Genomic DNA, 18,313 nt, shown 5'->3' with positions numbered 1-18,313 from the left:
AATAATTATAATAATATAATAATTGGGTATCTGGAACCTCTGTCTTATAAGAAAGCTTGTAAGAGTGGGGCCTTTTCAGTCTGAAGAAAAAGCAGACTGAGAGAGGATCTCATTAATGCATATAAATATCTCAAAGGCAGGTGCCAAGAGGATGGTGCCAGATTCTTTTCAGAGTTGCCCAGTGATAAGATGAGGAGCAATGGCCATAAACTAAAACACAAGTAGTTTCAACTCAACATGAGGAAGAACTTCTTTACATTGAGGGTGGCAGAGCACTGAACAGAATGCCAGTGAGGTCGTGGAGTTTCCCTCTCTGAAGACATTCCAACCCTATCTGAATATGTTTCTGTGTAACCTGCTCTGGGCAACCCTGCCTTGGCAGGGGGCTTAGACTGGATGATCTCCAGAGGTCCCTCCTAACCCTAGCAATCCTGTGATCCTATGATTTTGTGTGTAGTAATATAAGCCAAAACCAAGCTTACATCAAGCCCCTCCAGATCTGAGCCCCTCAAGGTCCGAATAGGGGTTTGGGTCAAATTTTGCAGTTTTTTGTTGTTGTTGTTAATCAGTAACTGTGGCTGGACCGTTATGATTATGCTGTTGCATTGTGAACACTGTACACTTGGCTAATCTTTTGTTTTAAGGAAAAGAGAAGATAATCCCAAGGTGAATGGGCTGGCTAAATGAGAGCCACCAGAAATGAAGTCAGAAGGACTGAGCAGTAACTAGGGGAAAGGTGATTCCACGAACTGGGTGATCGTGACCCATTAACCATCTACTCAAAAGAGATGCCAGACCCAACTGGAAGGAAGAATTGCACCTGCAGACTAATAACCATGAGAAGCAAGATATACAACCAGCAAATAGTGGTTTGCGTACTCATTAATAAAAAAACAATGAATGTTGATGCCTTTGTTTGTTAAAATGTATAAACAGTGTAAAGCTTCTATGATCAGGAGGCCAGCCTTTTGTGAGTTAGCACCCAGCTCCCTCCTCTGTGCAAACAAGAATAAAGAAAGAGAAATACAGGAATAGAAATCCCTCACTTTGGTGTGCAATTTGCACACTGGGTAATGAGCCCATGTTCAGGACAACATGGGGACTCCCAAGGCATGCACAGTGCCTCTGTTCAGAGATAAGAGTAAATTGCCTTTGCATGGCACTGGCTTGATATGGCTGCTGTTTTTCCAGAATTTGGAATGACACATTAGTGTGAATGTATTGGATTGTTTAACTTAATGAGGCTGGGTCTCTGTTAAGTGATGTGTCTGCTCTGAACAGTGTTGGCATTCCCAAATTGTCACAGGGACTTTTGGGACTGGAAGAAATCTGGATTTCCAGGGTGTCTGATTTTTAAGTCATATTTGCTGCCTAGACTGCACTGCCTCTCTGCTCCTGGACTGGTCTGGAAAGCTTCATTTATGACAGAGGCACATGGCACAAGAAAGGAAATCCACCCTCACCCTCTGCTTTCCAAATGAAGAACACAGTTAAACCTGAAACCCTACAGGGTTTACATCACTGTTGTGGTTTAACCCCAGCCAGCAGCCAAGCAGCCAAGTAGCCAAGCTAAACCCCAAGCAGCCACTCACTCACTCCCCCACTCCCCAGGATCAGGGAGAGAATCAGAAGGGTAAGAGCTGGAAAATTCGTGGGCAGAGATAAGGAGAGTATAATAGGGAAACAAAAAGGCACCCAAAAAAGCACAGCAAAACAAGGAATTAAATCATTGCTTCCCATGGGCATGCAGGTGTTCAGCCATCTCCAGGAGTGCAGGATACTCTCTGGTTACATGTGAAGACAAACGCTATCACTCCGAATGTTCCCCCTTTCTTCTTCTTCCCCCAATTTATATATTGAGCCTGATGTCATATGGTCTGGAATACCCTGTCGGCCAGTTTGAGTCAACTGTCCTGGCTGTCTCCTCCCAACCTCCCATGCATTCCCAATGTCCCTGCCAGCGTGACAGTCTGAGAAGCAAAAAAGGCTTTGGCTCTGTGCAAGCACCACCCAGCGACAACACAAACATCTCTATATTATCATCACTGTGTTCACCACAAATCCAAAACACAGCTTTGTACTACCCACTGTGAAGATTAACTGTACCCCAGCTGAAACCAGCACAATGGCAAATGAGGAAATTCTCTGTCTTCTCAAGATTGAGAAGCTAGTGCCCAGTCACCAGCAGGGTTTCCCTGGGCTGAATTTTAGGGGCAGTGTTCTTTAATGTTCTTATAAATGATCTGGTTGCAGGAATTATGTTTGATGGTAGTAAACCAGGAGGAGCTGTTTACTCCCTTGGTGGCAGAGCCTTACAGAGATTTAGACAGAGAGCTGATCAATCACCGACCATAAAATCTAACAAGTGCCAGATTCTCCACATGGGAGAATCTCGTTGCACATAGAAATTGGAGGGTGGAAGGCTGGATTGCAGCTCCATAAAAAGCAGTCTGAGTTTTTAGGTGGATGACAAGTTGAATATGGGTTAAGAGTGTGCCCTCACAGCCAAAAGGACCAACTATGTCATGGAGTGCCTCAGGCACAGCACTGCTGGCCAGTCAAGGGAGGTGACTGTTCCATTCTACAGTGTGCAGAGGAGTTGCACACCCCATATCGAGTCCTATGTTTAGTTTTGGGCACTCAGTTTAAAAAGGACATCACACTACTACAGTGTGCCAGGAGGAGGGGCCAAGATGATGAAGGGTCTCGGGGCCAAGGCTTAAGAGAAGGGGCTGAGGTCACTTGGCTTATTCAGCCTGGGGAAGGGGACAAGGCTGTGGACAGCTTCCTCATGGGATGTGCTGATCTCCTCTCCCTGGTGACCAGCGGCGGGAGGAGACGGAATGAAGCTGTGCCAGGAGAAATTCAGGTTGGACATCAGGAAAACGTTCGTCATCTGAGAGGGTGGTCGGTCCCTGCATGTGGCTTCCCAGGGAATTTGTCACGGCACCAAGCCTAGCAGAGCGCAAGGAGCGGGTTCTATGCGGTGCTGCGAGCAGCACGGATTTGCACTCCCTGATCCCGTCACAGCCGATGGCTGGCAGGACGCTCCGCCGGCCCCGCCCGGGCGCTTCCTGCCGGCGCTGTTGTGGATCCGGGGCAGGCGCAGCATGGAGCCGGCGGCCGAGGGCGGTGAGCGGCGGGGGCGCTGGGGCTGAGCCGGGCCCAGCTCACCCGCGGCCCCCTCACCGCCGTGGTTTGCTTTCCCTTCTCGTTGCAGACGCAGAGATGCTGGGGACACCCGACCCGGACCTGGCGGCCACCATGGGCTTCTCCGGCTTCGGTGCGTGGCGGTGCGGCGGGGGGCCGGGGCTGGCTGGCGGAGCCGTGGAGCCTGTCAGCCCCCGGTGGGCCTGTGTTACAGTCTCCTTCTGCTTCATTTCCAGGGAAAAAAGCTCGGACTTTCGACCTCGAAGCTATGTTTGAGCAAACCAGAAGAACTGCAGTGGAGAGGAGCAGGAAGGTCTTGGGTAAGAAGTGCGAGATAGTCGGCTGTTGCATTTTAAAGCATGTTTTGGTTTGCTCCCTCGGGGTGATGTTTGAGGTGTCTCGGACTGGGTGTGTAGAGAAAAAAACCAGAAACACAAGGACTGCTTTCCTTTTGTTCAAGGAAAGCAGTCTTAAACAGCTTGGGCCTTAATGAGCAGTAAAGTTATTAATTTGCTGATATTGACTGAGGGCGTAAGAGCAGTTTGCATGTGCAAAGCTCCTGTTGTGAGGCCTAGCTCGCAGATACAGGAAAAACACACAAACTCTTTCCTTTCTTCTTTTGTTTAGCTTCGTATTTATTTTGTAAGAGACATTGGTACAGATAGGTTTAGTCTAGAGACAGAGTAGCAGAGTAGTGAAGAAGAAATGTGTGTCTCAGACCAAGGAGCAGTTTGTGTAGCATTGTGTCTCTGTGCAGGGAATGGGCACTGTGCTGGCAGTGGCACTCTTTGAGGGTGCTGTTTTGGCAGTGGGAGATAGAGGAAATGGTATCACTTGCTGCCTGTGATCAAGCAAACACCAGTCCAGACTACGTCTTTGAGAACACTCATGCATGTTCTATAAATCCATTTGCCAGCTCAGTTATCCATGCCTTCTCCTTCCCCTTGGCCAGTTTGTGGAGAATGTGTGCCTTTTGTTTTATTGTGAGGCCGTGATTTTTATTGCTCTGATTCTATACAGAACCAGATCAGACCTCTTTGGAGGCTCATTGACTTTTTGGACTTTAAGGCGCTATGAAATTCAAATATACAAGGAATTTCAAAATTCATTTTGGAGTGGGATGTTTGGGGTTTTTTTTGTGTTGGCTGAATCTAAACACACCAATGTGTTTCTCTGTGGGAAACCTTTTTGTGCTTGATACTGGTTCAGATTGAGCTGTTATTCCTTGGGAGGAATTATTTGTTTACATCATAATTTTGTTTAGTAGGGAAATCAGCAAGCAATTGTATTTTTGAGACGAGATATCTTGACCTGCATCTTGAGTGTGTCCTCTCCATTGCCCTGCAGCAGACCACCTCCCAAGCCCCCATCAGGTTTCTAGGCTTTTACCTGTAAGGGAAACAGACAGCATTGTGTTGTTTGTAAAGTTGATAATTTTGCCAAAAAATGATAAAGCTTTGTATGTAATTCAGCTGTTTAACTTAGAAGCAAATTTTAGTGTTCAGGTTATAGCAGTCAAAAATGTATGTGTTGTGAAGTTGGCTTAATGTGAGCATTTTATTTGTAGATTTCTTGAGGTACATTTCTGATTTTTAGCTTTTTGTAATGACTCTGATAACTTTTAGGTATGTTTTTCCTACCATCTGATTGGTGGAACTGAGATCAAAATGTTTCCTGGGTCTGTATCTTGCTGGTGTTTATGTTTCTCTTCAGAGGAAAATGTTTCCTAGCTTTGCTGAAAACATGTTTTTTTTATTTAGCTAACAAAGAGTGAGCAAAAAGAGAACACAATTTTTCTTCTATAGAAAGAATGTAACTTTTATCTCCTTAATTGAAATTGTTTGAGAACTTTTAGCAATGTAATAGCTGTACCTGTTATCCTGTCATTGCTTAATTTGAGATGGAAGATTTTTTTTACTTTGATTTTAATCCTAAATTCCACAGGGACACTTTTTCTGTAGGTGAAATAGGAATGAACTACTAATGCAAAAACCACTTTGTGTTTATTTTCCATAAATGATATTTAAAATTCACTTATTTACACATCTGTATGTTTTAACTGTGCTAGTTTAGTTCCCTGTGCTATGAAAACATCAAAATTTCTCTGAAGTGATCATTCTGTTTTAGTGTAGTATTGAAAATAATTGAAATACCAGTATCCTTATATGATCAACTTATGTTTGATAATGTTTACAGATGAACAGCTGGGAGATGTTTATATTTTCCTTGTGATGTTTTGTTGAGTGATCATTGCAGTAGCTGTGCAAATTTAATATATATGAAAAAGTATTTTCAGTTAAACCCTTTATTTGCTGCTACCTTTTCAAGTATTTCATCTAGGTCTGAAAATGAAAAAAACTGTCTTACTGTTCTCAGCAAGCCAGTAATTTTAAGATTTTTTAAAAAGGCTTGATTATTTGTTATTTTTGTGCTCTCCCTATACAGAGGCCCGGGAAAAAGAAAAAGAAGACCAGACTGAAAAGGAGTTTATAATTCCATTCACTGATTTATCAGCTTCAGCATCCAGTGCAACACGAGCTGGGTCCACATTAGCTGAAAGGTACTTAGATATGGTGGGAGAGTCCATGTAGCAGCTTTCTTATATGTAGAGGATGTTTGCTTGTTTTGATAACATGGGTGTCATTTAGCTGGTGTGTATATGCCTTGTTATCCAAAGTAATCCATGTTATCCAAAGAAATACTGATCTTAATTTTTTTAAACTTCTTTCTTGAAGATATGCCAATATTTGTAATTATTGACATTTTGTATATTTGTCAATTTTTCTGTTTCCTCTTTGATCCTGTTTTGTGTACAGTGTTGTTACCTGTATATTTTTGAAAATATTAAGGCAAATATAATGACAACATGTAATGACTTTATTAGCAGTTATTGTGCCCACCTGTAGATAGAATAGACTTTTTCATGCCTGATGAAAAAAGAAGGCAAAGTAGGTGGACAGCCTCTGCAGATTTCATGAAGTTATAGTGAGGTGGAAAAAGTTTTTTATTTTGACTCCAGTCTGAAATTTACTCTTACACTTGTGTTGGTTAGTGACGAACAATATATGCTATAGATTATACAGTTTGAATTCTGAAATACTGGGAAATCAAAAGTAGCTGAGGGCAACTGGGACCACACAGCTCCATTGTGTGTCAGGGCTGGCAGACATGCGTGCACTGTACATTTTTATGTTTCTTTTTCTATGGAAGTCTATAAAGTCTATACAACACTAGTAGAACCTCTGTATATGCATGTGTGGACTAATAGAGCCTATATGTGGTAGGTTATTGTAGACAAACTTGTAGAGTGTCAGACTGAACAAATTTTTGTTAGAAAATTTAGATTTTTCCTGTTGCTCTTTGGAATACATATGCACTCTCACTGAAGTAATTGATTGCACAATATACTGCCCTCTGAATCCTGTGTTACATCTTGTGCCAATAGGAAAAATACTCTGTGCTCACATTTGCTTCTCATGATTTTATATATCCATTTGGTGACATAATGAAGGATGACAAGAATTTAAATGTAACGTGATTGTGTACTGTATATGGGTGATTCCAGTATACATAAGCAATTTAAACAAGTGTTAAGGTGAAGAGCAGTCAGGCAATACAGGGCCTTTCCATAATTATCTCATTTTGCTAATTGTCTTGACAGGAGAGAGCTCCAGAGACTTCAGATAAAGGAAGATAACACATATGTTTCAGTATATTAGGTAGGCTTTGGTAACCCATCAGACATCTGATCACAGTAAATTTTTGGGGGTTTTTTGTTGTTTTTACTAAGCATTGGGAAGGAAGGGTTTGACATGAAAAGCTCTCCTGGAAGTTTCATATTTCCTTGTAAAATAGGATATGTAGCTTAGTACTTAGAGGTAAAAACAGGAAGGTAGTGAAAGAGAAATGCCATTAAATCAGAGAAACAATCCTGCAACTGACTATTTAAGTCTGAAAAATAGTATTTATTAGTTCTTTTTACAATGAAGATTCTAGTTACTATAAACTGATCTAACATGCATAGCATCTTTTATTCTCTGAAAATGGCAACGCTTTACTGAATTTTAACTTTTTAAAAATTGTCAGATTTTTTTTAAAGTTGTCCGTGTAGCCCTTATACTTATTTTGTAGTTGTTGAAAAATCACTCCAAAATTATGTGAAATACAGCTAATGATTATTTTTGCTCCCAAGCTGTTTTGCTGTCGAGAAATGTTTACAATAGTCATGGTACTTCATTTATGCATATGTATAATAATTTTGCTTTGTGAAATGAAAGCCTCTGTTAGTATATGAAAAAGAAAAACCTGAGAAAATTGAGTGATGTGCAGAGGGTGAACACATGGGGGTGATGTGCCCACATACTTGCACAACTCTCAGAATGTTTTTCATTATTTCTCCTCTCACGGATGACACAGATAGGGATGGCACTATTTCAGTGTTACTATTTTTTTTCCTCTTACACACTGTTTCACTTACTGAGGAGATAATGAAGAAAAACAAAAAAAAATTAGTTACACTTTTCTGAAGCCTGGGGAAGGGACTGGCAAAATTGTTCTTCTTTCTTTACGGCCCATGGTGGAGTAAGACTGTAAGACTGGATGAGGGAAACACCACTTGCTTTGTCCTTTCTGTCAGCACCACTCTCACTTGCTGTCAGAAGTGTAGATGGGCTTTTGGTCTGCCTGCATTGGTGTGTTCTTTGGCTTGACTTTATCCCAGCCAGGACAGAAGATGGCTGTTGTTGGAGTGTTTGGCTGTCCCTGCTATGCTTGGAGTGTGGTGAAAAATTGCACTGCAGCTCAGGCTGTGTCACATGCAGAATGGTTGCACTGCCTCTCACAATACTGAAATGTTTCATTTGATCAATTTCCTTCCTAGCAAATGAGGGAATGATAAATGTGATTGAGAAGAAAGGTAGATACTGTTCTTGGATGTCTGTAGAAAGGTCTGAAAATTTGGGCTTCAAGGATTGAATGGTCTCCTTGAATCTTTATGTTGCAAACATCCTTCTCACTGGCACACTGTATATTTGGTTCCATTCCAAAACTAATTAAATAGTTTGGCTTTTGTGGAAGAGGTGTGGTTTGCAAGTACAGGAATGCATATTGACTCTTGAAGCACAAATCTTTTGCATGTAGTGTATTATGAAGTTAGTTTTGAGGATACCTTATTTGAAGAACTTTGAGGATCCTCAAAGTCTGTGCCTCGCCTGCTGGAAAACCTTCCCTTTGGTAAAAGGGTATGGATTGTTCCATTGTTGTAGAGTAAGAGAAACTCTTTTTATTTGAGTTAGATTTGTTAGGTAATCATACTTGATCTAGATCTTTGAATGTCTCTCACCACTATGCAAAAGAACTTTTGTACATCGGGGTAATTTACTTTGTTAGGCTAGTGAATATAGTTGGAAAAACTAGACAAATTTTCAGGCATGCAAACACTGCTGTGTACCATCTGGGGACCCGAGTCATGTTAGTGTTATCCAACTGCTTATCCAACACAGTTTTTTTTCTGTGCAGCTTAGTACCTGCTTCGTGTTCAACTGGTTCTGGAGGCAAAGCAGGGCAGCATCCTTTGTCACGATTACATAGGTTAGAACTGATTTTCATAATCTTTTGTTACGTTAAACTTCAGTGGTTTAATTACAGTTTTAAAGTGATAACCTAAACCTTAAAAAACCCAAATAAAACAATACCTCTGTAGTTTAACAAAGAGAAGATGAGAAGAATTTAATTTAAATATTTTTTGCAGCCTGCTCACTTGAAAGTTCTGAAAATCTAAGCTCCCAAAGTAAGTCTTGCAAGTTGAGCTTTTCTGCCCCTTCGAACAGCGCTGCTCTGGAGTTGCCAGCAGAGGGTGCACGGCTATTTTGAATAAACCTCACAAACACAGACCCAATAACTGAACTTTTCAAAAATTTCCCTATGTCAAAAAAAAAGTGTTGGCACAACTGATTTGCGGCAACATCAGAATGGTAATTTAATGTAGCTTTTGTAGTCTAGATTTGTGAACGTTTCAAATATTTGTATGAAAGTGCCTGATACCCCTGTAATTCTGTACCAGTATTTTAAAGCAAGTGCCACGCTTTGTGTTCTCACTCTGGTGACTTTTCTTTATGTTTTCCACCCAGCCAACAGAGGTGCAGAGCATCTGCACAAGCTGCAGCTTGAAGCAGAATCTTGCAAATGCTCTGTAATAATATAGATTCTGTTGGCTCCTTCCTAAGCAATATTGAAATCCATACACTAATGATGGGGTACCGTTGCTTTTACAATACATTTATCTATGTTAATTTTGTTCAGTTTTTTGAACTGTCTGTCACTATGATACTAATTTTTCAAAATTTTGGGTATGCTTTTAAGATGATGGTGGGCCTACACTCTGCTAATTTTGTTGCCTACTGATTTACAAGAGTGCTCAACGTCTTTTATCTGAAAATTCCAATGGAAGTAACAATATTCTTCAAATAGTAATGTTTTAAATTTTCCTTGCAGAGGGGCAGCGTGTAGTGAAAGTGAGGAAGCATTAAGTGGTCCTTCCATGCAATCCCAGAGTTCTGTTAAAGATCCTGCTGAGGATACTGATGATGATGATGATGATGATGATGATGAAGAATTCATTGGGCCACCACTTCCTCCTGGGTTCAAGGATAGTGATGATGACAATGACAATGATGATACAGAGGAGGAAGATGATGTAAGTAGTTTGTTTCTCTTTAATGTCTTAATCCTTTGAGTAGGATCTGACTTGTATGTGTGCTATTCCTTTTTTTGATGAAGTTTCCAGGGGACTTTGACTTGTTCAAAATGTAGGTTTTCTGTTTTTCTAAAGATTATTCATCAAGTGCGAATAATTATTTTCATTTTAAAATAACAGGATTTAAAACAAAAATATCCATATGAATCTCAAGGGAAATTCAACGTCAGCTAGTGTATATTGTTTACTTTCTTGTTTACATGTTATGAAAAAACTAGATAAATAAGTATTTACTATGGGTATTGTAAATACTTTATTTCCTGAAACATATGTAGAAATTTTTTACAAGGAAGAGGAGGCAGAGGTGGCCTTGCATCTAGGGACAACAACTGTGCCTGAACTGTTTTTAGAAAATTAACTGTGGTAACTGAGGGCTTTTTGGTTGGTTGGTTTTGGTTTTTTGTGTTTATTTTGATTTGCTTTTTTCTAAATAAGTGCCAGACCTGTTTGTTGTTGAGAATACAGATTTTTCTATCTATGTGGAAATCAAGAGAACCTCTAACAGCCTAACTTTGGTATTACAGGTACTCAGTTAACCAGCCTTTCTCTATTTAGTTAAAAGGCATGTGGATCTAGCACTGGGTGATGTAGTTTAGTGGTTTAAGGGTGACAGTGGTAGTGCTGTGTTGGACTGAATGATCTTAAAGGTCTCTTCCAACCTTGATGATTTGATGATTCTATGAAAAGATTAATGGTTTGATGTTTGTTCTTCAAAACTGTCTGGATGGAATACTTTGTGGCATTGCGTTTTGTGTGATGGTTTCCATGTGTGACAACAATGATAGAAGTCCTGTGAAACCAGCCTTACTTACTGCTGTTTTGGACCATCTCGTAGCAGAAAGCAGCCTGTATGTCCTGGTACACAGATGTAAACCAAACTCTAAAAAACCCCTGAATTTCCAGGTGTCCCAAGGCTTTCCTTTTGATTTTTCTTTAGTTTTTTTACTGGTCATTCAGTTTGTTTTTCTTTTTTTATAACATCTCTTACTTTGCATATTTTGAATTTATCTTTTAAAGTTTATAGTATTCATTTTAAATGACTGAGAGGAACTTCTTAAGTCATGACATAAGTAATTTTTGGAGTGAGCCTAAACTTACCTGATCACAGAGTTTTTTCTTTTCGGTTTCCTCATGAGGAATAAGTCATGGGAAATTCTTGTGCCTTAGGTGTTTGTATCACTTTGTCTGATCCACTTAATTCACTGTTGCCTATGGATTTATTTAAATATCAAACTGTGCATTTTAGTCCCATATCTCCTCTGATCTTATCTGTAGATTACTTGTTCTGTCTCAGGGAACCAAGCAGAGACAAATCCTGAATTTGCCTTGAGAACGACATAAACCCTAAGTTTACTCACTATTGATCCGTGTCAGGAATTCTCTTAACTTTTAGCTATTAGGGCACTGTGGAGTGAGTCTGTATTCCTGAGGGCATCATAGAGTCAGCAGGTTTCAGTTGCTATGGTTCACCTGATATTAAAATAATTGTTTATTTTCTGTAACTTCTCCAGAATGCCAAAGGCAAAACAATGTGCAGAAACAGTTGATTTTACTTTAGCCTGTCTTTCTCAGTAGTCACTTCGCTGATTGGCTGTTTTAATTTCTAACAAGACACTGGTATTTATTTTTTATTTATATGTATTTGAATAGTGCTACAACTGGCTTGATGATGTAAAGTTACTGGAGACCAGAGTTAAAAGACCCTGTGAAAAGTTTCAGACAGAAAGGTAACTTGCAGTCTGGTGTGATTTAAGTTTGTCTGAAGTTAAGACAATAGTTACAAAACAGTCTAGAATAGATTTGGTTGAGAATAAGCAGAGCAGCAGAAATATGAGACTTGTGGGTTTTCAGTCTAAACAGTTAATTTATAACTGGGGAGATTTTGTGTCAGTGTGAATGCCAGAGGCCTTTGGGGTCTAGAGCCTTCCCTTACTGCTGCTCATGAACTCAGTTATTTTCTTTCCTGTGAAGGGAATCAGGAAGCAGCTGTGCTTTCCTGGTTTCCTGTTGATCGATTGGTGATCGCAGTATGATCTTGCAAGCCCCAAGGAAGGCAGGTGTTGCAGTTATGAGAACTCTGTGATTCCTTTCTCTTGCTTGTACATAGCCTGCGGTTGGTATGCAGGAGTACAGAACAGAGAGTGGAGAAATTGAAAGCAGAATGTTTTTTCCCCCAGATGTAGTGTGAGACTGTCTCTCTTTTATTATCATATTTTGCTGCTGAAGTAATTTCTGGAAAACACAAATATCTGTGGTTTTGATCCTGAAGGAACCAAATTTTTCTTCAGGAGTTCTAGGTGTTGCAGTATATAATTAGTAATCTGAAGTCTTGTGAATTTTACATGACAGATAAAATACACCAAAATACTGGCTTCACCCTGACAGTTTTCCACTGTCTCTCAATCCTGACTTTTGGTGTTTTTTTTTAATTATAGGAACATTGTCTTTTCACTATTGCCTGTTTGGTTGTTTTTGCTTTCTTCTGACAGACTGTCAGTAGAGACATTTGTCAAATTGGGCTTGCTATAAGGCAGACAACTTTTGAGTGCAGGGCTGGCCCAGGACTGCTCAGCTCACATGGATTCTTTTACTGACTAAACATTAAGATGGAAGGAGTAGCTGGTGGTTATTTTCTTTGATGGCAATTTTTTCCTACCTTCTTTGTGTTTTTATAGGAAAATGACTAACAGCAGTTAATTGCTGAATGTTTTGAATTGGCACTGGTATTTTTAGGGTATTATACATTTTTGTAATTTGCATAAATTACGTGTGATACAAACAAAACATAGGTTTTTTTCAGAGAGCCTTAGATAGATACAGTATTAAATGTGTGAATTCTGACTTAAGGTACTTTTTTCCCCATATTAATGTAAATTCATTTGATATATGCAAGACTTCGTGGTGCAGTTTTAAAGCGTTTTTCTGTGTTTGATTAATCTGTGTTGATACTGATGATCAGTTACATTTAACAAATAAATATTTAGATTTAATGACTTGCTAGTTGACTATCATTCACTTCCCTTTGTGTCAAAAGTGGTGATTCTTAACAAACCACAATATGCTTGTGAGTATTTTTACAAATGCTTTACAGTGCTTTTTCTTGTAGTAGTGTAAGGAATAGTGCTGTATCAAGTACATTTTAAGAACAATAGGTGCACTTAGCATTAATTCCCTCTGAGACCTTCCTCTTAGTTTATTATTCTGTTTTATGTGAACGACTTGCATTAATTTGGGGAGAGAGGAAAATAAGAAGCTGGCTATTTGAGTTGTGATCAGCACTTGTTTTTCTGTACTGCTTTTCCTTCTGATGATGTAAAAACCTGGTTGGATTGTCAGTGTCCATTTTTCTCGTGGTCATAAGCTGAGAGGGGGAGGGACGAAGCAGAGGATCTTCTGTAGTGTGAAGTTTTTCAAGTTTGATCTCTCCTGAGAACAAAACCTTTCTAGAAAAAGTGAGGAAAATCTTCAAAAGAGAAAACAGCTTGTCTTACAAGAGGCAAATGCCAAATGAGGGCAGTATTTCATGTGGTAAATTTTGACATTGGGGGTTTCGGTAGAGTCTTGGCCAGATTTTTGTCCTCACTGGGAGTCTGTCTGGTATCTGTGCACTCAAAATCTCTCTGGAGAGGGGGGCGAAGACTAGCAAGAGCAGTTGTGTCAGGATTGGAAGGTAGACAACTTTCAATCTAGGACACAAACGTTTTTCAAGGGAATGGATGACACCTCTTAGAAGAGTTTAATAGGAGAGTGTATACTTGTTAATGCTCTCTTCTGTATGTCATTAGAAAATGTGCTATTTAACAAAACTTAATGTAGTATGAGCATCTTGTGACACTTTTCCTGGCTTGAAGTAACAGGTAAAGGTAGTTGTTGAAGAATTTGCCAGATGGATTTACAAGGCTATACCTTCTGTTTGGAGCTGAGTTACAGTTCATTCTCCTTTGGAACGGAGAACTATTTCTCCCTGCAGCACCAAAGGGATACTAATCATGTTGTAATTTTGTCCCTGAAACAAGTACAGCCTTGGGCCTCCTCAAGGCCCAAGGCTGTACTCTGATTTGGAATGTTTCCAAAATGAGAGCATAGCTGTATTTCAGGTTTTAGAATTATTCAGAGATATTTTTAAATTTTTTTCAGAAGCTTAACAGGACATACCAGTAATTCTTACTTGTTCAGAATGGAAGGAAGCCATTTCCTGCTGATTTAGATGGAGAATTTAAGTAGAGTGTAATTGCTCCAATTAGAATTTGGCTGTGGTACCAGCGTAAAAATCATGGTGTTGTAAAAATAAATAAATGTTAGGGGAATTTTTAGTCATTCTAAGGAATTGTAACGTTTAGATTGAGATTTGTCTGTCCTGTAACTGCTAAGTCTTATTACCCAGTCATGTTTCATCTTGTCTAAAGTGGAAAAAGTGTAGTAAGCTGAACAAAGCAATTTTTGTGCATGCAATTGAGACAGAAAAGTGTGGTTTTGAGGGCAAGGGGCATTATTTTAAAAATATTTTAAATTGTTTCATGAAAAATAGGTAGCAGTTAACCATTGCTCTCATTTTGCTTGTGTGTTACCTTCCTATAAAATCATGAGGAAAATGATTTTTTTCATGTGTATGCATAATGTGTTCTTAGGTCTTAACAATGAAAATGAGGTAAATGTATTTTTTTTTACATTAAACTTGGAACAAGAATTTTTTTAAGGGTCATTGATGTGGTTTCTGGTGGTGCAAAGAATGAGAAAGATTATCTCCAAAGTGAGTTAGAACGGATTTGCAAACTTAGCAAAAATTAAAAGAAAACAAAATAATCAATCTCAGTCTTTCAGTGTGAGAGAATCAAAAAGAAGCTATAAAGGAAGGAATAGTCAACTTAGGAAACAGAGGTCATCATACAGAGAGGAAGCTAACAAGGTAATTCCCGTAGGGATTGTTGGTCTTTGATAAAAAGGCATGGGGTATTTGTTCATCTTCAACACAGTGCCCTAGGGTTCATGGTTACCAGTTGTTCCTAGAGAAAATGAGTGGACTTGTAAGATCTCTATCTGTTGATTCTGCAGAACATAGTAAGGCCGAGCCTTCTTTGCTGTATATTGTGTCATGCCTTTTTGGTGGATGATATGGATTTTAATTAATTTGTAATATGACGGAATATGAAAAGTTTTAGAATGTTTCCTCTACAGATAGGTACTTAGGGTTCTGTGAGTTTCCAGAAGTATGTTGTGAGAGCATGCATAAGCATATGCTTTTTGACTGTGAGGTACTTAGAAGTTAGAGAGAGGTGATTTTAGCAGTATTAAATAAAATGTAATACAGAATATATTGTTTTTACTGTTCTTTTTAACAAAGTTCAGAGATCTTCTTATTCCCTGTTGTTACTTTTTATTAGCTCCTTTAGAGATCCTTTACCAGGTCAGCTGTAGCTGTTGGAGTCTGTAGAAAGCCTTCTTCAAGAGCTGTTGGTACCACTTCTGTGTTTGAAGAGGGAGCTGTTAAGAATGATGCCAGGGCCACAAATGCTGTGGCTGTAAACCTTCCATGGTTGAAACATGGGATCCTCATGCTCCTGAGGATCCCATGTTTTCCCATCCCTCCTGAGACCCTTGATTTCTTTATAGCCTAGATTCTGTGGAAGCTAATGTCCTCCACTGCCCTTGGAAGGATAGTAGAACTTGAGGTTTTCTTCTGCCACATATATTTGAGGCATGCATAACCTTAAACCTGTACAATTCTTTGACCTACCCCTTAAAAAAAAAAAAAATCTAGGTCTTTCTAAGCATGTATTCTGCAAATTTTTCTCAGTCACCAGGCTGTACTTGTGATAGAGAATTTAACAGGAGTAAGTAGTTGGAAATATTAGGAAATTCTGTACGTGCAATGTATGTTGCATCCATCCTGAATATTACTTTCTTTACTTCCAATCGAAGCTGGAATCTTTGGAGGTGAAGATAATGAAATTAATTTATTATTTGAGAGCCTGAAAAGCTTACAGTCAAAAGGAAGTGGTGACTGCCTCTTTACATGGTGCTTGATGCTTTTTTTGGCAGTTGCAACAAATTTCCAATATCCTTTTAAAAAGACACACAAATAACATATTGTTTCCATCAGTGTTAGAATATATAAAATATTTTTAAATTTGGCAAGTTGGCTAACAGCAATGGTCACACTGTACTCAACCTTGTTGGCATCACTGTGGAAAACACTAATGGAAGATAGGAGGTTTTCTTTGTATCTGGCATGTGAGTGTTATCTTTTTGAAAAGTTGTTTGCACTCTAAACAGAATAATGAGAAATACACGTACAGAGAACTCTTGCTTGAATCAAGAGGAAAATGAAAGTGATAATAAGTATTTGAAATATTTATGGTGGGGATGAATAAATAATTTAAAAGGATTGCATTTGAAGGAAGAGTGTAAGTGACATGCAGTTACACTTCCTCTCCAAAACAAGTCTTCACAAGATTTTCGATGAACAAATGATTTATGTTGAACTATTGGAACTGCAGACCACTCCAATGGAATCCTTGGAGAGCAATTTTGTTGACTGTAGGAATGTCTGCTGTTTGTTTAAAAGACGGCTTTGGATTTTTATGAATGTGAGACTACCACATGTATTGTTTTACAACTGCTGCAATGGCATCTCTTATTTGCAGGTGGGCACTTAGCACTATACAGGGACTATACATACTTGATACTAACAGTATCCAGATCACACAACAGTCACACTGAGCTTCCTTCCTTTACTCATGCTTATCCTTTCCTTTGCATTTTAAAGCATAATAAAATGATTTTTCAAATTCTTAGGATCTTGGATACTATTTTACTGCATTACTTTGTGTACTATTTATAAAAGTTTATTCGATGTACCCTTTTAACTATAGCTTAATTCATATTACCAAATATGGAAAGAAGAAAGATTTTTGTCCAATTTCCTTTCATAAACCAATGTAATTACTTTCTCCAGAGGAACAGAATAATCATAAAAAATCAATTATATGACTGTTTACTAACAGTGGCTTTTTGTGGTCCAGTTCTGAGGCTTTTGAAATGTGTTTAAAAATCTTCGGTTCCAGGCAATGCATTTATTGCTTTTGTAAACAATTTATTTCTTTATTCTACTAGAAGTATTTTAATTTTGAACATTATCAGTTTTAAATGTGTTGATGTTGTAGAAAAGCTTCTTGAAATGTCTCAAAGTACCTACTTAATGACAGATAAGGTAAAGACTTCTTTTACAGTTTTCTTCTAAGATCCTGCATCTGTTCACATGAGAACATTAGTTTCTTAAGTGGAAGTTACATTCATATAAGCATCATGTGCTAGAATAGCAAAAAGGTGATCTGTTATGTAACCTTTACTTCACAATATAAAATAAATAATCCAGACAAGACCTTTATGTAGTAGGATTAGGGAGCTTTCAGTTCAGTTTTCTAAAATAAGGCTTAATGCAAATAGCTAATAAATAGCCATCTCATAAGCTTTGGTTCATTATTTAAGGTTGGAGAATCAGATCAATTTTCATGTAAATATTGTGTTGACTTGAGTGGGACTGCAGACATAGACTTCCAGTTTTGTAAATGGGGCTGAGTATGCATACTCACTGGAAGTACCAGTGGTGTACCTTTGCTTTTACACTATTAATGAATCAGAAGATACAGGCAAAACATAGCTTCTACCAGAAAAAGGGTGCAAATTTGTGACTTTCATTTTGATTTCCAAGTTTAATTAATTTACCAGCCTTTAATAGATGGAAGTATGTCGCTATTGAGCAGCTAGCAGAGTAATGAAGGCACCAGTTCTCAGTGGCAAGAAGGAATGACCTTTATTGTTTTGATTTCATCACATATATAGAGTTCTCAAAAGTCACCCAGATTGGTCAGTCAGAAGCCTTCCCTCAGGCCTGATTGGCCAGGCTTGCACTGTCCAAGTTCTGGGACACTGTTCCAATAACATCCAAACTTTATCTTTATTTATAAAACACAAGAAAAATTCTCATGGGAAAAACCTGTGCTAGCCACAGAAGTGTACAGTATGTTGCAGCAAAGTGTGCTCTCAAGGTGCAGGTAAGAAACTCGTGGAGTGTAGCAGTCTTCTTAACCCTAGTACTGCCATCTAACGTCAATACACTTCTTTTTTTTTCTTTCTTTCCTGAAAATTGCACATAGAGGTGTGGCTAGCACAGATCTTTCCTGTGAGAATCCTTCTCTCTCTTCTTCCTGTGTTTTATAAACAAAGATAAAGTTTGGATGTTATTAAAAACAGTTTCTCAGGATGTGGACAGTTCAGGCCTGGCCAGTCAGGCCTAGGGGGAGGCTTCGAACTGACCAATCTGGGTGACCTTTGAAAAGTCTATATAAGATGGAATTAAATAATTAAATTATTCTTCTTCTTGATGCCACTTTGAACCTGGGTCTTCTC

At 38.8% G+C, this 18,313-nt stretch overlaps 1 protein-coding gene across 1 annotated transcript in view; it reads left to right on the top strand.

Moving 5' to 3' along the window:
• The first annotated feature begins 3,087 nt into the window (after positions 1-3,087).
• The window catches only part of WDR70 (WD repeat domain 70), a 126,336-nt gene continuing 111,110 nt past the window's right edge, over positions 3,088-18,313 (top strand). The window contains exons 1-5 of the mRNA XM_085042170.1: positions 3,088-3,132; positions 3,221-3,283; positions 3,387-3,470; positions 5,596-5,710; positions 9,643-9,844. Coding sequence (XP_084898296.1) covers positions 3,111-3,132; positions 3,221-3,283; positions 3,387-3,470; positions 5,596-5,710; positions 9,643-9,844 — 486 coding nt within the window. The 5' untranslated portion in view covers positions 3,088-3,110. The remainder of the gene's footprint in view (positions 3,133-3,220; positions 3,284-3,386; positions 3,471-5,595; positions 5,711-9,642; positions 9,845-18,313) is intronic.

Source organism: Lichenostomus cassidix, chromosome Z (genome assembly GCF_008360975.1).
Source record: "Lichenostomus cassidix isolate B80296 chromosome Z, HeHo_3.0, whole genome shotgun sequence".
Lineage (NCBI taxonomy): Eukaryota > Metazoa > Chordata > Aves > Passeriformes > Meliphagidae > Lichenostomus > Lichenostomus cassidix.
The sequence above is the reverse complement of the archived record's forward strand: the minus strand, read 5'-3'. Positions and strand labels throughout refer to the sequence as shown.